Source organism: Ruditapes philippinarum, unplaced genomic scaffold, assembly GCF_026571515.1.
Source record: "Ruditapes philippinarum isolate M1 unplaced genomic scaffold, ASM2657151v2 ctg1572_1_1_1_1, whole genome shotgun sequence".
In the NCBI taxonomy this organism is placed as follows: Eukaryota; Metazoa; Mollusca; class Bivalvia; order Venerida; family Veneridae; genus Ruditapes; species Ruditapes philippinarum.
Genome location: NW_026858816.1, coordinates 27,815 through 47,824, shown reverse-complemented (window position 1 = coordinate 47,824; position 20,010 = coordinate 27,815). Strand labels below are relative to the sequence as shown.

The 20,010-nt window shown below is 33.5% G+C and overlaps 1 protein-coding gene across 1 annotated transcript; it reads left to right on the top strand.

Moving 5' to 3' along the window:
- Positions 1 to 831: 831 nt before the first annotated feature.
- Positions 832 to 19,432, top strand: LOC132754363 (uncharacterized; the record flags this gene model as incomplete). The annotated part of the gene is made up of 9 exons (XM_060744977.1): positions 832 to 861; positions 2,379 to 2,555; positions 5,410 to 5,591; positions 11,875 to 12,196; positions 13,839 to 13,940; positions 15,718 to 15,843; positions 16,720 to 16,849; positions 17,757 to 17,950; positions 18,200 to 19,432. Coding segments are annotated over 9 exons (1,862 nt in total), but the record flags the coding sequence as incomplete, so codon positions are not given.
- Between the last annotated feature and the right edge of the window lie 578 nt (positions 19,433 to 20,010).

Sequence of the window (20,010 nt, the reverse complement as noted above, 5' to 3'; positions counted from 1 at the left end):
TCACAGTGCTAAAAATAGATTTTTACACATTTGCTCATACAGCCTTTATTAAGTGACAGATATATTCTATATTTGGTAGGAAGATAACTTGCATGGAATTCATCCTTTTGATTGGGGTAGGGATCAGTGGGTTAAGGTCACTTGTGCTAAAAATAGATTTTTACACTTTTGCCCATACAGCTTTTATTTTTATTGACAGATGTATTTCATATTTGGTAGGAAGATAACTTGCATGGTAATTCTTCCTTTGGATGGAGTAAGGGGTCAGTTGGGTCAAGGTCACCAGTGCTAAAAATAGATTTTTACACTTTTGCCCATACAGCCTTTATTTATTGACAGATGTATTTCATATTTGGTAGGAAGATAACTTACATGGTATTCTTCTTTTGGATAGAGTTAGGGGTCAGTTTGGTCAAGGTCACCAGTGCTCAAAATAGATTTTTACACTTTTGCCCATCCAGCCTTTATTTAATGACAGATGTATTTCATATTTGGTAGGAAGATAACTTGCATGAAGTTGAAAATAATCAGAGCAATGACTTGGCAACTTATATTTTTCACAATTACAAAATGCCATGACTTTGTCAAGCTATATAACTTGTGTTTACAATTTTTTGAAAATTTTTCTGTCCATAACTGAGTGAATGGGTAAACATTTTTTGAAATATTGCTACTGTCAGACAAGAATCTGAGCCGGGTGTAAGAATGTATCATGCATAAAGGTGATTGCATGGAGTTTTAAATTAAGCCTGCAGCTGTCTAACATGTATCTTTTATTATATGTATCACAATATGTTTCGGTTTTGTATATGTGTGTTTGTTGTTTTTCAGGGTTTTTATTGAGGACTGTGAAGGGACAGGGTTTGGGGGGTGGTGGTGGTACTTAACAAATTACATCCTAGTGATATGAAACAAAATTGGAACAAATTGGTTAAATGTTAAAAAAGAAAATCTTGTTTTATGATATATGTCTTTGACAGAAGGAACTGAAATATTGTACATAAATTGATCTTTTCTCTTGAACAGACTGGCAGCAAAGATGTAGACCAGGTAAATATGAGTGTTCCACAAACAATCAGTGTGTCAACTATGCTCAGTATAAGAAAAGGGACTGGATGGTATGTCAGTGTCCGGCAGGAAAAAAACGAGGGAAATATTGTTTTGATGGTATGTTATTCAATTTGTTGTACTTTTATGATTAATATACTATTTTAATACATCATCCTAAACTTTATTGCTGCTTAATGTACATATACATGTAATAGATTTTGGTTTGTTTCTTTGCAGGAAATGCAAGAAAAGACAAATCTATGTAAATCATTGATTTTGAAAATTTGTGAAAAAAGTAAACCTATCATCAAATTAGTGATTGCTTCTATAATTTTCTTTATTATAAGGATCTCTCATTATCAACTTTAAATCATAATCTTTCCTTTTGTAGTATATGAAAGGTATACTGTATGTATCATTATGGTACTTACATGTGAACACACCCCTTGTGGATGAGGGGTTTCCTTTAAGGGTTGAGGAATCAGAATTGCACCTATTGTATAACCCTGCGTGATCATAAGAGGGGACTAAATGAGCCGCGTCACGACAAAACCAACATAGTGCGTTTGCAACCAGCATGGATCCAGACCAGTCTGCGCATCCGCGCAGTCTGATCAGGATCCATGCTGTTCGCTATCAGTTTCTCTACTTGCAATAGGGTTGGTTAGCGAACAGCATTCTGGTCACAAACGCACTATGTTGGTTTTGTTGTGACGCGGCTCAAATGTGTTTGAATTACTGGAGTTTCTGCATCTCTTAGTGCCAGTAGGTGGGGCTGTTTTGACCCCTAGTGTTGTTTCAAGTCTGTAACACCCAAGGTTAGCCAAATCATCATTCCTGTTTCAGAGCTATTTGACCTAAATGAGCCGTGTCATGACAAAACCAACATAATGGGTTTGCGACCAGCATGGATCCAGACCAGCCTGCGCATTCAGGATCCATGCTGTTCGCTTACAAACCCTATAACAAGTAGAGAAAGTGATAGCGAACAGCATGGATCCTGATCAGATTGGGTGGATGCGCAGGCTGGTTTGGATCCATGCTGGTCGCAAACCATTATGTTGGTTTTGTCATGACGCGGCTCAAATTGTGTTCGTGCACCTTAAAACCAAACAAAAACAAACAAACATGAATTTTCACAAGATAGGTCATTATGGCTTGGTATCCAAGTCCAGATAATATGACCATTTGTGTATGATTTTGATAGTTTTGACAAAGAACTTTTAGTGGAAGGTAATTGTTAGGTAAAAGCTTGTTTTTGTTACTAATATATTTTTGTTTCTATTATATCATTATTGAATTTTTTGTATCATTGTTGAAATTTTCAGATTATGTGGTAGAAAGGCCTCCTAAGGACTCCAACTGTGTTGACACCTTACTTTACGGCCCAGTTTGCTTATGCAGCGAGTACAGTAAACCAAAATATGGGTTTTGTATTCCTCAACTTTCCAAGTCGACTGGTTATAGACTCATTCAAAGTGGGCATACAGCACTTGTTAAATCAGGTAAGTGACTGAACCAGAAATAAATTGGTATGTACAGTTCTTTTCAGTTATTTGAATTTGGATTAATTTGTAAAATCTATAATCATTGAATTCATCTGACCTTACTAAAGTAATAAAAGAATTTAAAAATATATGAGGCATTGTAATTTGATTTAACTCTAAGCCTGCTTGCAGCAACAGATTTCTTCTCATGCAGTCATTGCAGACCATGATACAGGTTGTCTTAACGTATTCTGCACTGTTAGCTATTTATTCAGTAAAAAAAAAGGTGTCTAAACACATGAATAGCCACCATAGGTTTGATATCAACAATTTTTTCTGGTCTGTTATTTTCTACCAATGTCGCTACATACTTTGATAAAAGCAATCATTGTATTAAGGATTTTAATTTTATGCCTATAGAGATTGTCTCTGATGATATGGAATGCTTATTGTCCCCCGCCTTTTCGAAGAAAAAAGGGGGATATAGAAATAGGCTCCGTCCGTAACAATAGAGTAAGGGGCCATTGGCCCTCTATTAAACAATAGAAAATAACAAAAGAAATGGCCCCTTATTCCATTTCGGCCGGACGTCCGTCCGTCACACTTTTGTGTCCGGTCCATAACTTTGTCATTTATGAAAGGAATTTGAAATAACTTGGCACAAATGTTTATTATAATAAGACGATGTGTCATGTGCAACAACCAGACCCCTACCTCCAGGGTCAAGGTCACACTTGCTCATTCAAGGTCAACATTGCCTATTTGGGGGTATATGTCGTGTCCGGTCCATAACTTTCTTATCTATGAAGGAATTTTGTAAATACTTGCCATAATTGTTCACAATAATCAGACGATGTGTCATGCGCAAAAACCAGTCACCTACCTTCAAGGTCAAGGTCACACTTGGAGGTCAAATATTAACATAGTCTGTTACAGGGTATATTTCGTGTCCGGTCCATAACTTTGCCATTTATCAAAGGAATTTTAAATAACTTGGCACAAATGTTTGTTATAATAAGACGATGTGTCATGCGCAACAACCAGACCCCTACCTCCAGGGTCAAGGTAGTACTTACTCATTCAATGTCAACATTGTCTGTTTGAGGGTATATGTTGTGTCTGGTCCATAACTTTCTTATCTATGAAGGAATTTTGTAAATACTTGCCATAGTTGTTCACAATAATCAGATGATGTGTCATGCGCAAAAAACGGTCACCTACCTCCAAGGTCAAGGTCACACTTGGAGGTCAAATACTTACATAGTCTGTTTCAGGGTATATTTTGTGTCCGGTCCATAACTTTTTCATAGAACAAAGGATTTTGAAAATACTTCGCACAAATAGTCACTGTGATAAGAGGATGTGTCATGCGCAACACCTGCATCCCTACCTCCAAGGTCACACTTAGAGGTCAAAAATTAACATAGTCTGTTATAGGGTATATTTTGTGTCGGATCTAGAACTTCTTCATAGTTAAAGGGAGTTTGAAATAACTTGGCACAAATAGGCACAATAATTAGACGATCTGTCAAGTACAACACCTGCACCCCTACCTCCAAGGTCAAAGTCACACTTAGATGTCAAAGGCTAACAGAGTCTGTTATTTGGTATATTTTGTGTCCCGTCCATTACTTCTTCATAGATTAAAGGATTTTGAAAATACTTGGCACAGATAGTCACATTGATTAGATAATAAGTCATGCATCAGTGTCCCTACCTCCAAGATCAATGTCAAAGATATACTTAGTCTGTTATAGGGTATATTTTGTGTCCAATCTATAACTTCTTCATAAATCAAGGGATTTTGAAAATACTTGGCACAAATAGTCTCAATAATAAGATGTTATGTCATGCACAACACCTGCTCCCCTACATCCAAGGTCAAGGTCACACTTTGAGGTCAAAGCTTAACATGATAAATTTTTAAATTTGGTGTTTCATTTTATTTTTTTAACAAATTTATTGTTACATTTGCAGATCTAGCATAGATCATAATTTTGGACTGACTGTCCTGTGATCCATACCTCAATCTTTTGAAATAGCACAATTTTATGCTTCATATAAAACTTCCCGAGGCGGGGGACGTTGGTAACTCTGTTACAAATTCTTGTATTAAACTAAAAATGCTTTTGGTATACACATTTGAAGGTCTTATGTAATAAAACTAATTGGCTGTCATTAATGAGGCCTACATGATTCATAAAATGTATGCATATTTTATTTGGTAAGATTTGTAATAACTTAAATTGCTGCACACAATGTGGGTCAGAAGTCATGCATAATAACCTGATCACATGACTAATTGGCTGCCCATAGGGGGCATACATGTTTTACAAAAATATCTTGTTTATTTTATAAACATCAATTTTTTCTGAAGAAGACTAGATGTCAAGAGATAAATCATTGAACTGATTTAGTCAGTACAAATAGGATTTTTTTCAGATTGAAAGATATAGACTCAATGGACAAGTCTATTTTAAAGGCTAAGGGTTAATACACAATGTTCAGATTGTCTATTCAAAGAAAAAGGGCGACCTGTTGTAATCACCCCAGTGTTGGCATTGGTGTCGCACCTTGCTTTTTGCCTGCAAGTTGGTATCTCCAAAACTACTGAAGGGAATAGGTTGAAACTTAACACATAATAGGAGGTCACTATCCAAGGTCCATCTCTAAACATGTTTTACAGAATAATGACCTTTTTTTTAACTTGGATAATTCTATTTTATCCAGGCTCTTGTTTAACTATCAAGCACTGAGAATACTTAATAGTCAAGCACACTGTCTTATTGACTTTCACTTGTGAGATTGAAAAAAAAAATGTATATGCCTCTTATAATACATTATAGCTTTATTTATTTATTATTAAATCTAGATAATCCATGTGTATCCAATCCTAATATCTGCAATAGTGGAAAATGTATGCAAGAACAAAGTGAGGATAAGCCAAACTTCAACTTTATTTGTGCATGTCCAATCGGAAAAACTGGCAAGCTTTGTCAGAGAGGTATCAACCAATACTGTTTGTTGTATTATATTGTTCGAGGTAGCCGTCTGGTAAGCTCAATAGGTAGAGAGTTGGACTTTGAATCAGGTGACCCGGGTTTGATTCCCGGACGGCGCAGGTCACTTTTATTGTGATTAATCATGAAATCCTTTCTACAGTCATTCTCACTGTACCTCAGCTCTGGCATGTACAGAAGTTTCAGTTCCTTTGAAAGTGAATGCAACTAGTACTGGTAAACTGCTTAACAGCCTGCCCAGGAATGATGCCGTGGTTGAACTGTGCTGTGAATTCAATGTGGCCTACTGTCGTGATCCATAGTGAAAACTACCAACACCACCACCATATTGTTCGAGGTTTTGACATTTAAAGTTCCTAAAGAAAAAACTAAAGAAAAAATGTGTTTATGGGGTATTTAGTATTCTTGACTTATTACCATTAGCCTCTAATCTCTAAGGGTTTGGTTTCCATCGGGAAATTTGAATTCTTTCATGTGAGGAATGTTTTTAGGTAGCAAATGAAACATAAGAAGTGGTTCATATCAGGTGCCTGCTTTTGCTTGAAATAAGGCTTTGAGTGGTACTTGAGGTCTTCCTCAAAGCTGGAAAGTCTCACCTATGTATGACCAATATAATGTCAGTATGGCCCATCATTGAAAATATTCTTTCATGTTCAAGAGCCTAAGAGTAAGTGATGCAAATTTCTTTTTAAAATGGGTCTATATAAAAAAAAGAGTAAAAAATTGTTTAAATAAGGGTAATCACATTGTGAAAAAAGTACTTAGAAATTTAAGAAAAGTGAAATAATAAAAAGATTCAAGATAAAAGTAATAATTTCTATGTTATATGCAGTGTATGGCATATTTTGCAGTATTTTTCACCATATTTATACTATGTTACAGTATGGGCTATTGTTGCACATTTTGACATTTTTTTGATAATTTACATGAGTGGTTACTGCTATTTCCCTCATAATAATTATTTTCTTTGTTCACTTGACATTATTTTACTTTTTAAAACATTTTCAAAATTTTCGTGAAGATTAGCATGAATCTAGGGGCATGCTGCTTTAAAAAGTCATATTGTTGTCACAGTCATATCAATGATAAGTCTTTATTTATCTTGATTAGATACATGAATGTAGTTTAATTAATCTAATAAGGCAAAACTTATATAGAAGCACAATCTTGATATAGGGCCTAATTATATATGAACCGTGTCACTACAAAATCAACATAATGGGTTTGCGACCAGCATGGATCCAGACCAGCCTGCGCATCCGCGCAGTCTGATCATGATCCATGCTGTTCGCTGTCAGTTTCTCTACTTGTAATAGGGTTTGTAAGCGAACAGCATGGATCCTGATCAGACTGCTCGGATGCGCAGGCTGGTCTGGATCCATGTCAGTTTCTCTACTTGTAATAGGGTTTGTAAGCGAACACATGGTCTGGATCCATGCTGGTCGCAAACCCATTATGTTGGTTTTGTCATGACACGGCTCATATGCTGTCTGTGTTTTAGAAATGTTAGAGTGTTACCATTGTAAGGATAAGGCAAGACCAGATTGTATCAGCCTACCAGACGGCACTGGGGTTTGCGTATGTTTAGAACTAGAAGATCGCAAAAAGCATTTAGGACAACCCCCATTGATTTGCTATTATAAACAGTTCAAAGAAAGTAAGTATGATAAAGGAAATGATAATTTTAATAGTTTGGTTTATACAGAATTTATTTTAGTTTGATTGTGTAGGAAGCTATAAGCTTATAGACACACTTTCGAATCCGTTCCTGGAACCAACCAGTACTGAGCAAAGTTTCTTGCTCAAGGAAACAACGACTTGCCCCTGATGGGGTTTGAACCCATGCAGCTAGCGATAATGAGATTACTAGTCCGAATCGTTAACCACTAGGCCATGCCGCCACATTTATAGTTTAATAGGCTTAAATTTATAAGATGATGAAATTATACTAACACTTCATGTACCAGCAAAATTAAAATATATTTGTAAGAAATTTTTGTAAAGAAATTCGCCAAACATTAAATACAGTTCATATGGATAATTGTTTTAAATCACATTAGCTTGGCACTTTCTTTTTAGATACCCAGCACAAATGCAAAGGGTACCCTTGTCCTAAAGGGTCTAAGTGTATTAACTATCAACAATTAAAGAATAGACCTTGGCGAGCATGTCCGTGTGAGGCTGGTGGATTACGTTCGAAGAGGTGCGATGAAGGTACATGATTTATAAACATTCTTGACGCGTTGTTCTACTTTCTTTTTATATGCCCGAAAGAATTTCCGGCATATTATGTTATACCCCCTGGCGTCCGTCTGTCGGTCCGTCCGTCTGTTAGCAATTTGGTTTCCGGGGCATAACTAAAGTTCCATTTGCCCCACAGTATTCAAACTTCATAGGATGATTGCCCATATTGAGTAGAAGACCCCCATTGATTTTGGGGTCAAAGGTCAAGGTCACTATTACCGTAAAACTGAAAATGGTTTCCAGAGCATAACTTAAGTTCAATTTGGCCCACAGTTTTTAAACTTCATAGGATGATTGCCCATATTGGGTAAAAGACCCGTATTGATTTTGGGGTCACTAGGTCAAAGGTCAAGGTCACTATTACCTTAAAACTGAAAATGGTTTCCGCAGCATAACTTAAGTTCCATTTGCCCAACAGTATTCAAACTTCATAGGATGATTGCCCATATTGGGTAGAAGACCGCTATTGATTTTGGGGTCAAAGGTCAAGGTCACTATTACAGTAAAACTGAAAATGGTTTCCGGGGCATAACTTAAGTTCCATTTGGCCCACAGTTTTCAAACTTCATAGGATGATTGTCCACATTCAGTAGAAGACTCCTATTGATTTTAGGGTCACAAGGTCAAAGTCACTATTAGCTAAATACTGAAAATGGTTTCTGGAGCATAACTTAGGTTTCATTTGGCCTACTGTATTCAAACTTTATAGGATGATTGTCCATATTGGGTAGAAGACCCCTATTGATTTTGGGGTCACAAGGTCAAAGGTCAAGGTCACTATTACCTTAATACTGAAAATGGTGTCCGGAGCATTACTTAAGTTCCATTTGGCCCACAGTTTTCAAACTTCATAGGATGATTGTCCATATTGGGTAAAAGACCCATATTGATTTTGGGGTCACAAGGTCAAAGATCAAGGTTACTATCATCTTTAAACTGGAAACAGTTTTCGCTCACTAAATCAAGCATTATTCAAACTACAGCTAAAGTACTTTCGGGCATATAATGCTCCGCCTAGCTTGTTCTCATTTTCTTTTAAAATAATAAACATTCTGTTTAACAAGAAAACTCATTATATAATAATATTTCTGTTTAAGAATAATACTCATTATATAATACTACTATTATGCTTAACATAAAGTTTAATTATAATGAAACATTTTAAATCAACTATACGTCATTGCGTTTATGGTCAAAACATATTACTACAATAACAAAAATAATAAATTACTTCAATAATAACAATTAATAATAATAATACATTCTATTATAATAAATTACTTCAATAATAACAATAAATAATAATAACACAATGTATTACAATTAACTATACCTTGCCTGAAATAACATGTGTTTTTATGCCCCCACAAAGTGGGGAGCATATAGCGTTGCACTTGTCCGTCCGTCCGTCCGTACATCTGTCCGAGCAAACATTTTGGGTTTAGGGGCTATATAACAGTAAAGAGAACAAAAGAGAACAATAGGTTCATTCTGTGATCAAAGGGTTTATGGGCTAGTAGCCTTTAAGAAAACAAAGAAATTAACAAAGAAAATAGCCCCTAAACCCAAAATGTTGGAACGTCCGTCCGTACGTCTGTCCGTACGTCCTTTTGAATGCAACTCCTCTTAAACAGGATGGCAGATTTTGCTTAAACTTCCAGGGATGAACGACCTTAATGAGTAGATGATAGTAAATGAAGAAATTTTTGTTGCGACCAAATTTAAAAGAATTATGGCCTTTCACTATATACCATTACAGAATTTCTTTGCAACTGCAGAATAAAAAGTTCCACATAAAAATCTTACATACAGATATGCATGTTCTTGTTTACGAGCACATCAGCACAGTTGGGGCATCCGTGTCCTTTGGACACAGTTCTAGTTTACATTTATTATTATTATTTTTATAAGAATATATGGAAGACAAAGCTGTACGATTCCCATGTGTGGATACATTGAAGTATAGTCCAATCTGCATGTGTAATGAATATAGTAGAAAGAGATTTGGCTTTTGTATCCCGAAAGTGGACAAGAAATTTGGTAAGAAACTTATAAAAGTTAAAAATTTTAAAACTGAATAATCGCTTCTTATTTTTTTAAGTTTCAGAATTGTTACTTTTTTGCTCCTTCAGGATTATTGAACTTAACATATTTAGTTTTGATGTTTGATGCTAAAATGGGGAGATGGGGTTAAGGTGGTTGGTGTTTGTAACAGATGTCAGATATATTTTTGATCTTGTGTTTCTGTTCTTCATTTTGTTTTGTTCTTGAATTTTTATTGCTCTCAAAGAATCTTACTTTTCTTGATATTTTTATTTGTTGTTTTGAAATTTCACTATATTCTTACCAATTTGATTGAATTCTCTGTATACATCACCTGTTTTAATTGGGACAGGCATCGTAGATAAGTTTACAAGACCTTTGATGAAATTATATTTGTAAAAGAAAATTGGTATCCTTAATTTCCAGGGCTACTATTATGTTCCAAAATTTGGAAGTCAAAGACTGCAAAATTTGTGACAATGAAAGTCACATTATATAGGTAAAGAAGGAAAATGTTCATATCTTGGAAGTCACAAGCCAAAATTAGGGGTAAATGACTCCCAAACTTCCACTATTGGAAGCCCTGAATTCCACATACATGTTACCTTTGATCAACTTAACCCTCTCAAGCTAAATTTTAAATAGACTTTTTATAAAGCTTTGTTATCACAATGTCAAATTGGCATGTAAACATATAACTTTTTAACTTTTGGTAACTTTTAACTTATAGGTATATTTATTGAAAGGAATTCAATTTTTAACTTCTTTATTTCAGTAACAGCAAAAAGAAAAAGCGTTCAAAGCTGTAAGTGCATTTTACTGTTTTTTTTTGTTTTTTTTTTACTCTGGTTTTAACACATTTTGGGTCATATCTTGGTGTTTAATCTACCTAACCGACTCTCCTGGATAACTAATCAATTACTTATTTCTCCCACTATTTCTGAATCACCAGTAAGAGATCACCATAAGACCCATTGATGCAATGTCATATCAGTTGTCATGGAGACATTTCTCTTTGCCCGCCGATCAAACCAGCAACCTCTCGATTACTAATTCTATGCTCAAGAAAATTCCTTATATGTAGAATATATTCATTTAAAGTAATATACATGTATTTTTTCCAATATCACAATCGTCTGATTCAAATAAGTCAACTAAAATTGTTGTTAGATATATCACATTTAGTATACAACAAAATATATAGAGGATATTGAATGAGTGTAAGTTCAATACTGAATTTATTGCACAAGTTGAATTAAATTATATTATGCTAGCCTCTGGCGAGCATAATATTATTTAATTCAACGAGTGCAATAAATTCAGTAATGCACTTACACGAATTTAATATTCTATTTATCACATACCCAAAATAAAGACCGTTTAAAGTTAACTAAGAGTCATTTTACTTTGACGCGCCTATAGTTCAGCGCGTCTTTACACTATGTTTGTATAATGCTAATGACGTCACGTCATAAAATATGCATGGTCGTGCAATACCATATTTACGAAGTCGCAAAATCGGCACGGGTGTGTGATAAACCCAAATATAAACAAAATTGCAGACATAACATCAAGTTTAGTAAAATACATTCAATCATATACCTAGTACTAAAATAACATGTATTACATTTTTTGTTGCTAATCATAGAACCACTCAGAGAATTGATATTAAAAGAATTTAAGATACCTCAATTTTGAAGAAATTTTTGTAAGTTGGTTTGTTTGAAATTTTGCAGGGACAAATAATGTCATAAAATGTAAAAAGGTTATAAAAAAGCTCTCCTCTCGTTAACGGAATCATGAATTGAAGTATTTGATAATATATAGGTGACGTGTTATAGCAAAATCGGATTTCAGAAGAATGGTTTATCACTGTATGATGAATATGTTTGTTTGAAGACAAATAAATTTTTAACAATGTAAAAATCTTGTCTTGCAAGGATGTAATTAGAAGTAAATTAATGGCAGATAACTCTTTTCTCAACTGTCACAAAATACATTGTAGTTAAAGGATAGGGGGTTAATAGAAGAGTGAAGGAATTGATGATTATCCTTTTTATTGTCTTCTTAAATCATTAGCTTCCTCAGAAGAGAAGGATGAATATTCAGGGTCAAGTGGGTATTCCAGTTCTAATAGCAAGACAAAAGGTGGATATTCAGGGTCAAGTGGGTATTCCAGTTCTAATAGCGAGACAAAAGAGGGATATTCAGGGACAGGTAAAGAAACGGGAGAATATACGGAAAAGACAACGGAAGGATATACGGAAAAGACAAAAAGCAAAGAACCCAGTGCAGACTTGAATTCCAATTGGAGGAAAGAAACAAAGAGTTCTCAATCGACAAATAGTAAAGGTTATGTAACATTCTGATATTACTAAAACCGAAAAATGGTGTTACTGTTTCACAAATTAAGCAGGTTCATAGTTTCATGATTAAATGCAAGAGCAATTTAACGATTGGCTTTATGTTCTGTAAAAGCATATTCTAACACTATCGGAAATTTTTCTATAATAAACAAAGAAGGCCCTAAGCGTGCATTATTCTTCAACAATGCACTCGCCGTTCTTATTATCTCCCTGTGAATTTTTACATTGAGAATGCCATTTTGTTTGAAAAATCTGATAAATAAAAAACAATTTTTTGTCAATTTTTTTTCTGAAAAGTATCTAGAATGAAAGAAAATGGTCTAACAAAGAAAATGTCAATCCAAACACCAATATCTTTAATTCAGTCGTTAACGCTGCACAGACGTTTAAAGTGTTGTTTACGTGACGTCACAATTAATGTAGCGCCAAACAGCACATGCAAAACAGTCAAATCTAGTAAGCTATTTTAATGTAGCAAACAAGTTAAGTTTTACATTTATTTCACTTTTATAATAATTTGTATTTCGCTTGAAAAATAATAGAGTGAAATAAAATAAACAAACAAAGTTTAATCAATGTTTTCAAAATTCGTTATTTTCAAAATGTTTCTACACAGGGTACCAGATTTAACGACAGTTTTTTTTTTCAACCCACTGGAACAGCCTTTAAAGAACGTTTCTATTGGAATATCTAAGGCGAAAACAAATTTAACCACCAGCCATAAAGTCCAATTTATAGTAATATTTATATTTTTCTGGACCTGTTAGAATGGGAAAAGATATTAATTCTTCGTGCATTAGTGTATAGTAATGCACGTTTTCGTTCAAATGCTTTGTAATTAATCACTCAGGCCTATCGGCCTTCGTGATTATATTACTACGCATTTGAACTCAAACAGTGCATTATTCTACAACAATGCACTCAGAATTGATATCTATTTCCTAAACAATACATATATAAGTATAATCATAGTATTGTGCATCACAAAAGTTATTTATAGAATTTGGCTAATGCATATTTTTTTTTTTTACTTTTCTGAAAGAAGATGTGAACATAAACACACTGTTTGTTTACAAGCATAAACTAATTTAGTAAATACACTGTCAATTTTCTCGGATATGTGTTTAAAATATAATATTGTGAAGTTAGTATTTGTGGAGCAACAACATGTAAGTGGGCGTCTGTTGTAGAGTGGTTAAGGTCGTTGCTTCAAACCACTTTCCTCTCACTGTTTGAATCCCGTAAGGCACTGGGGAAGTTATTAACTATTCAGCTAGCTAATTACGGAAAGAAAGAGAAAAAAAAGTGTTCCTGTAATGTTTGATGGTATTTAAGGCTGCCAGACATTCATAGCTAAAAAATAACAAAACAAAAACTGAAAGTATCTTTTGATTCTTAAAAATAAAGTTGTTCAGAAATTTAATACTGAATTGAATTGAATGTATAAAGGTGTGAAGAATTTTTATGCGGCCAGCTTTTATGATATGTATCGTTTAAATCATGAATGATAGAATAAGTTTAAAAGACATATTTAGATTAAATGAACGACCATTTTACAAAAAGAAAATCCATTACAAGTAAATTACATTTTAAAAACTCTCATTCATTTGCATGCAAATACATTTCAGACACGTATACAAAACAGAGTAAGGAACAAGATATGGCGAAGAAAAAGGTTGAAAGTACTGGGAATAAAAATAAGGCCCCACCTCCGAAATATAATGATCCAGGTAAATGAACATCTTTTTAAAAAAAAAAGTTCTTGAAGTAATAAACATGTCTTAAAAAATAATTAAAACACCTTGGTTGGTCTAAATTTTATTGATATACTGCACATATGATATAACTCAATAAAAACATTTTTGTATTTATATTTTTTGTTATTCAATTGAATAATTTAAATCTTACAAACAGCCATACTTAGGTTATATATTAATTTGATTTTGTATCGTTTCATTTTAATCAACAATTGTTGTCAACAACTTCACATATCATGCCTAATTAGATGTTATCTGGAATTCGGCAAATCGAGAGTTGACAGCAAGACTGTTGTAAATCCCTCTTTATTATCCCCGCCGAAAAATTTCGGCGGAGGATATAGAAATAGTCTCCGTCCGACCTTCCTTCCGTCCGACATTTTTGTCCGGAGCATATCTCTAAAAGTATTTGAGTTATCAACTTGAAACTTCATAGGTGGATAGACCTCATTGAGGAGGAGTGCAGTGCACAAGAATGATAACTCTACCTTGCATGATTTTTGAGTTATTGCCCTTTGTTATTTTTCAAAATTGATTTTTGTCCAGAGCATAACTCCAAAAGCCTATGAGATACTAACATGAAACTTCATAGGTGCATAGATCTCACTCAGGAGGTGTGCAGTGCACAAGAATGATAACTCTACCTTTCATAATTTTTGAGTTATTGCCCTTTGTTATTTTTCATACCTAATTTTTCACCTGAGTGGAGCATAACTCAAAAAGTGTTTGAGATTTCAACATGAAATGTCATAGGTGGATAGATCGTATTGAGGAGGAATGTTGTGCGCAAGAATGATAACTCTTCCCTATACAATTTTTGAGTTATTGCCCTTTTTTTTTTCATGCTATTTTGTCCAGAGCTTATCTCAAAAAGTATTTGAGGTATCAACTTTAAACTTCAAAGGTGGATGGATCTCATTGAGGAGAAGTGCAGTGCTTAAGAATGATAACTCTACCCTGCATTATTTTTGAGTTATTGCCCTTTGTTATTTTTCAAAATTAATTTTTGTCCAGAGCATAACTCAAAAAGCCTTTGAGATATCAAAATGAAACTTCATAGGTGCATAGATCTCTGACTCAGGAGGTGTGCACTGCACAAGAATGATAACTCTACCTTTTATAATTTTTGAGTTACTGCCCTTTGTTCTTTTTCATACTTTAATTTTTTCTCAAAAAGTATTTGAGGTATCAACTTGAAACTTCATAGGTGGATAGATTTTACTGAGGAGGGATGCAGCACACAATAATGATAACCTACCCTGCATTATTTTTCAGTAATTGCCCTTTGTTATTTTCAGCCATCAGTATTCACATAGGTTTCAAATCTGTAATCACTATAGCCATCAGTTTTCATTACCAAAAGACCTCTTAAAATAGAATTATTCCGCTCTACTACATATAAATGTACATTCTTCCAATGAGCAAACACATTCGGCGGGGGATGGCCATGTTGACATGGCTCTTGTTTCATATAAGTTACTGCAGTTTTGCAGTCAACCCTTGAAAGGTTTTTTTTTTTCCAAGCTAATCCTTGGGTTCAATAAAACTTTACAGGGAGAAGCTTCATGATGCACTATTGTCCACGAAAATATATCAGTGGACCTGTCTCAGGCTTATTTCCGAAGTTGTAACAGTAATAGGTTTTTGTACACCTGGATATTTAACTGGGAAAACCAAAATTATAATACTTAATTCTTGAGTAAGTCTATTGATCTTATCATTTACAAACTCTCAAATTTGTAATATTCAGACTCGAAGCAAAAACACCCGTGCTCATCAAATCCTTGTATGAACAATGGAACCTGTATACGTGAGTCCGGTGATAGCTTCACTTGCGTATGTCCATTACTTTATAAAGGAAGTACTTGTGACGAAAGTGAGTATTCATATTTTAACAATTGTGTTGAAAATTAGTCCTTTGTTGTTACTAGTCATATGTCACAAGATAGTCGATGAATATGCAGTAAATTAATGAATTTTTTTTTGTATGAGAAGCAATAATCCGAAGGTTTTATTCTAAATACATATGTGTAAAATTTGAAGCACGCAATCGAGAATAATCACAGTTGATACAACAAATGATTTTACAGTAGCTTATATGAGCTGCGTCACAACAAAACCAACATAATGAGTTAGCGACCAGCATGGATTCAGACCAGCCTGCGCATCCGCGCAGTCTGATCAGGATCCATGCTGTTCGCTTACAAAAACCCTATTACAAGAAGAGAAACTGATAGCGAACAGCATGGATCCTGATCAGACTGCGCGGATGTGCAGGCTGGTCTGGATCCATGCTGGTCGCAAACCCATTATGTTGGTTTTGTCATGACGTGGCTCATTTTCTTCTTTCACCTCTTTGTATCAAACGTATCTTTGAAAACTCTATTAGTATTATTTGATTTTCTTTTTGGTAAAATAAAGAATATCATTATTCTTGTACAAATTGAAATAAAATCCAAGATTAGTACGAACATTTGTTTGTTGTTAGTAAAAAGTACATGTACTATTTTAACTGACGAAAAAATATTGACCTAAACTGTATTATTACATGTATTGCATACTTACTTTCACATTTACTTACATGATTTGCTGACTATAATAACATTAATTTGTTGACAAACACCTGTACACTGATTTACATTATTTATCTGATTAACACACTATTTTACACTAATTTTCTGACTAACGCACTAATTTTCTGACTAACAGACTAATTTTCTTATTAACGCACTTGTTACTATTAACCATTCAGAGGTATTGAAGATGAACTTTAAACTGTCTAAAAAGGACAAAGCAGCTGCAGGGCCCATTGTCGTCATAGTTGTATTGGCAATCGTTAAACTTTGCTGTTGCCTACACTGTTTTAGAGTTTCATCAAAAAGGTTAGTTTGTCTTTCATTTGTCTTCTTTATTACATACATTCCTGTATTATATTTTGTTTGAAATTGAAATAACATCTCATCTAATATGAGAAAACTTCATTGGCATTAGTGTGCATATACATTTAACTGTTTTTTCCTTAAATGCGTAGTGATTTTTTTATCACATACATTTTTTTCATTTTTTTTGTTATGTATGAAACCAGTTATAAAATATTAACGCCAGTAAACGATTGATTTTAAACGCTCTTAGTTTGATTCAAATTAAATATTTATTTTAACATTTTTTTTTTGCATATCTACGTTTCTTAAAAAGTATTGAAGATTCTACATATGTATTTAAAGTTATAGCTTTAATGTTTGTATTTTAATCGTGAAATAATTTTTTAGATATTGCATTAATTTCTTTATACCTTTATAAGATGTTGATATTTGTGTGCTTTTTCTTTCTTTTTTTTTGCGAGAAATCCCTTTGCCCTGTCTTTCAATTTTGTGGATAGCCAAATGAATTGTATGCATCTTATAGGTATGTTCATGCTTAATCATGTCTCAAAGCAGGAGCATCCTTTTCTTTAATTTCTAGTCAAATCTCCAATTTTCTTTAACATTTACCCAGCTGTCGGCAAATGAAACAACCCATGCGACCAGTGCAAACTAAAAATCAGCCGGCACGTCTGTGTCATCTGATATGGTCTGCACTGTTCTGTCAGTACATATTATTTTGAAGTTTTCACTAAAAATGATGAAAGATTTTGTTCAAATTGAAAGGTAGACAAGCCCTCTTAAGATATTAAGCGTGGTACTATTACGCAACACAAGCTTTGTCTTTTTGACCTAATCAATAGAACGTGAATACTAAATCATAAATCAGAACTTATAATTGAAATTTTATATGCATTTTCATATTCAGGAAAGAATTAAAGAATAAATATGACAAAGTTGTTAAGAAGGGAGAAAAACCGACTGCAGAGTTACCTGGCTGTTGTGCTGTTAGCTATGATGTTTTCAAACAAACATTTTGTTGCGCTTCTTCATCACTTCCAAAATCATTTGCACCAAAGAAAAACAAAAAGAACAAAAAAGAGAAGGAAAAGGAAACCGAAGGTAAAGCCACACAAGAAGGAAGTTTTGAAAAGGATCATTGTTACATCTATTATATATGAGAAATTTATACAGTCCTGCGTTTTAAGTGATGCTGATGGCTTAATACTTTTTAAAACTTTTTTTATATGTTTTAAAAAATTTGTTTTTTTTTTCTTAACCACAGTATTAGTCTGATAACGTTACTTATGTATAAATTGAATTCCAAAACAAACTTTTACTTACCATGTATCTAAACTTCATTTTGTATAGGAAAGCCTAAGGATGCTGATGCCAAAAAAGCAACTGGCGGAGACAAAAAAGGAAAAAATAATAATCGAAACCAGAATTTTCCTTTTATGACTCAAAAGTTCAGCAGACAACTTAGATTTAATAAGCAAGTGAACGTAGGCAACAGAGCCCAGGGAGATGTTTTGAACAGAACAACCAACAATATGCGTAAACATTTCTTTTTCTCGGAAAAGTTGAATGAAAAAGATAATCATCCAAAAGATGTTAAAAAGACAAGAAATCAATTTGTGAAGGAATATTTGAAATATCACCATAAACACTTCTGGTCGAAACGTCCTAAAGTAAGGTGCCAACCAAAGGCGATACTTCTTCCGAGTATTGGTCCTAAAATAAGATGCCAACCAAATGAGACAATTGTTCCAAATATTGGTCCTAAAGTAAGAATCCAACCAAATGAGGTGATAATGTCAGGTTTCAGTCCTTTAAGGAACATACCAAACATAGTAGAAAGCAGACAACAACTTGAACAATTAAGGTTTTTAGATGATACTAACATAGACAAAGTTCGATCTGAAAATCATCAGCAAAAGCACCGACGGTCCAAATCAACAATAAGATAAAAAAAAAGTCGTTGGTGTTAGTTGTGATTTGAAGTTGTGAAAACGTTAAACCTTTTTGTACAAAATACTAAAGTAGATCCTGATTACCTTATTTTGAATACAAATGTATTGTAACTCTGTTCTATGAAAAGATATGTTTCTTAATAAAGTATAGAATATGTCCATACCTTATTAACGTTTGACAATTTTAAGAATGTGCTAAAATCTTTAAACATGGTTTCTTTATCCGACTTTATTGTAGTTTATTTGTGCCTCATAATCAGTATTTAAAAACAAATTGTATGACTTTTCACAAACAGTTTTACATTTTTAAAAATTTAAAACCTTTAATTCTCTTATTGTTTTTTGACAATAACGATAAGGAACTTATATTTAAGCCATATTTAATTTTTACTTATCAGTTGTAATAAATTACTAATAAATTGCAATTATGTAAAACATTTACTGAGTCAAGATCATGAATTATTGTTTTTACCAAAATTATGTCATGTCATGTATATACATGTATAACAAAATTTGTGTTATTTATTTTGCATAAAAAACGTGTTGTTATTTATTTGACCACATATTTATCATTTTATTGTTGTTAATTATTTAAGTATGTTATAAATTTGAAATGAATTATTGATTAAATTTTTCCGCAAGTTACTCAGCTAGTTTATTTATATTGTTTGGACGTTAGCTTATCCTAGCAAACAATAGGATATTTGTTGGGCACTGAGATCAATCGTTTACAGTATATTTGTATTTATTCCATAAGTATTGTTGGTTACTATAACGGTCTTATTTAATACATAAAAAAAACAAAAAAGGAAATTTACCCAATAAATGTCCATTAGTAGGAACGCCCGACCAGGTAACTCCTTATTTCCCAAGAAAATGATATGTTGAGAAGATTATTTTTGCGTCCGTCTTTTGTAATGCCGATTAAGAGGTTAATGTATCAAATATTTGTTATTTACTGGTAACTGCGTAGGTGTTTTAAATGCGAAGCGTTTAACACGCTAATATCTTCTATTCATGTATTAAATAGAGCAAAATTTGATTCCAATTCATAATTGCAAAAAAAAAAGTTCTGTATTAAGTTCGTCTGCATTTTCTCAATGAATTTGCCTTCAATTATAAACTGCAGCCGTAGCTTCTAATAGTTACTTGCCCACATATTTTTCCTGTTCCATATTACATTTTTTTCTTTTAATAAAATCCCTGATC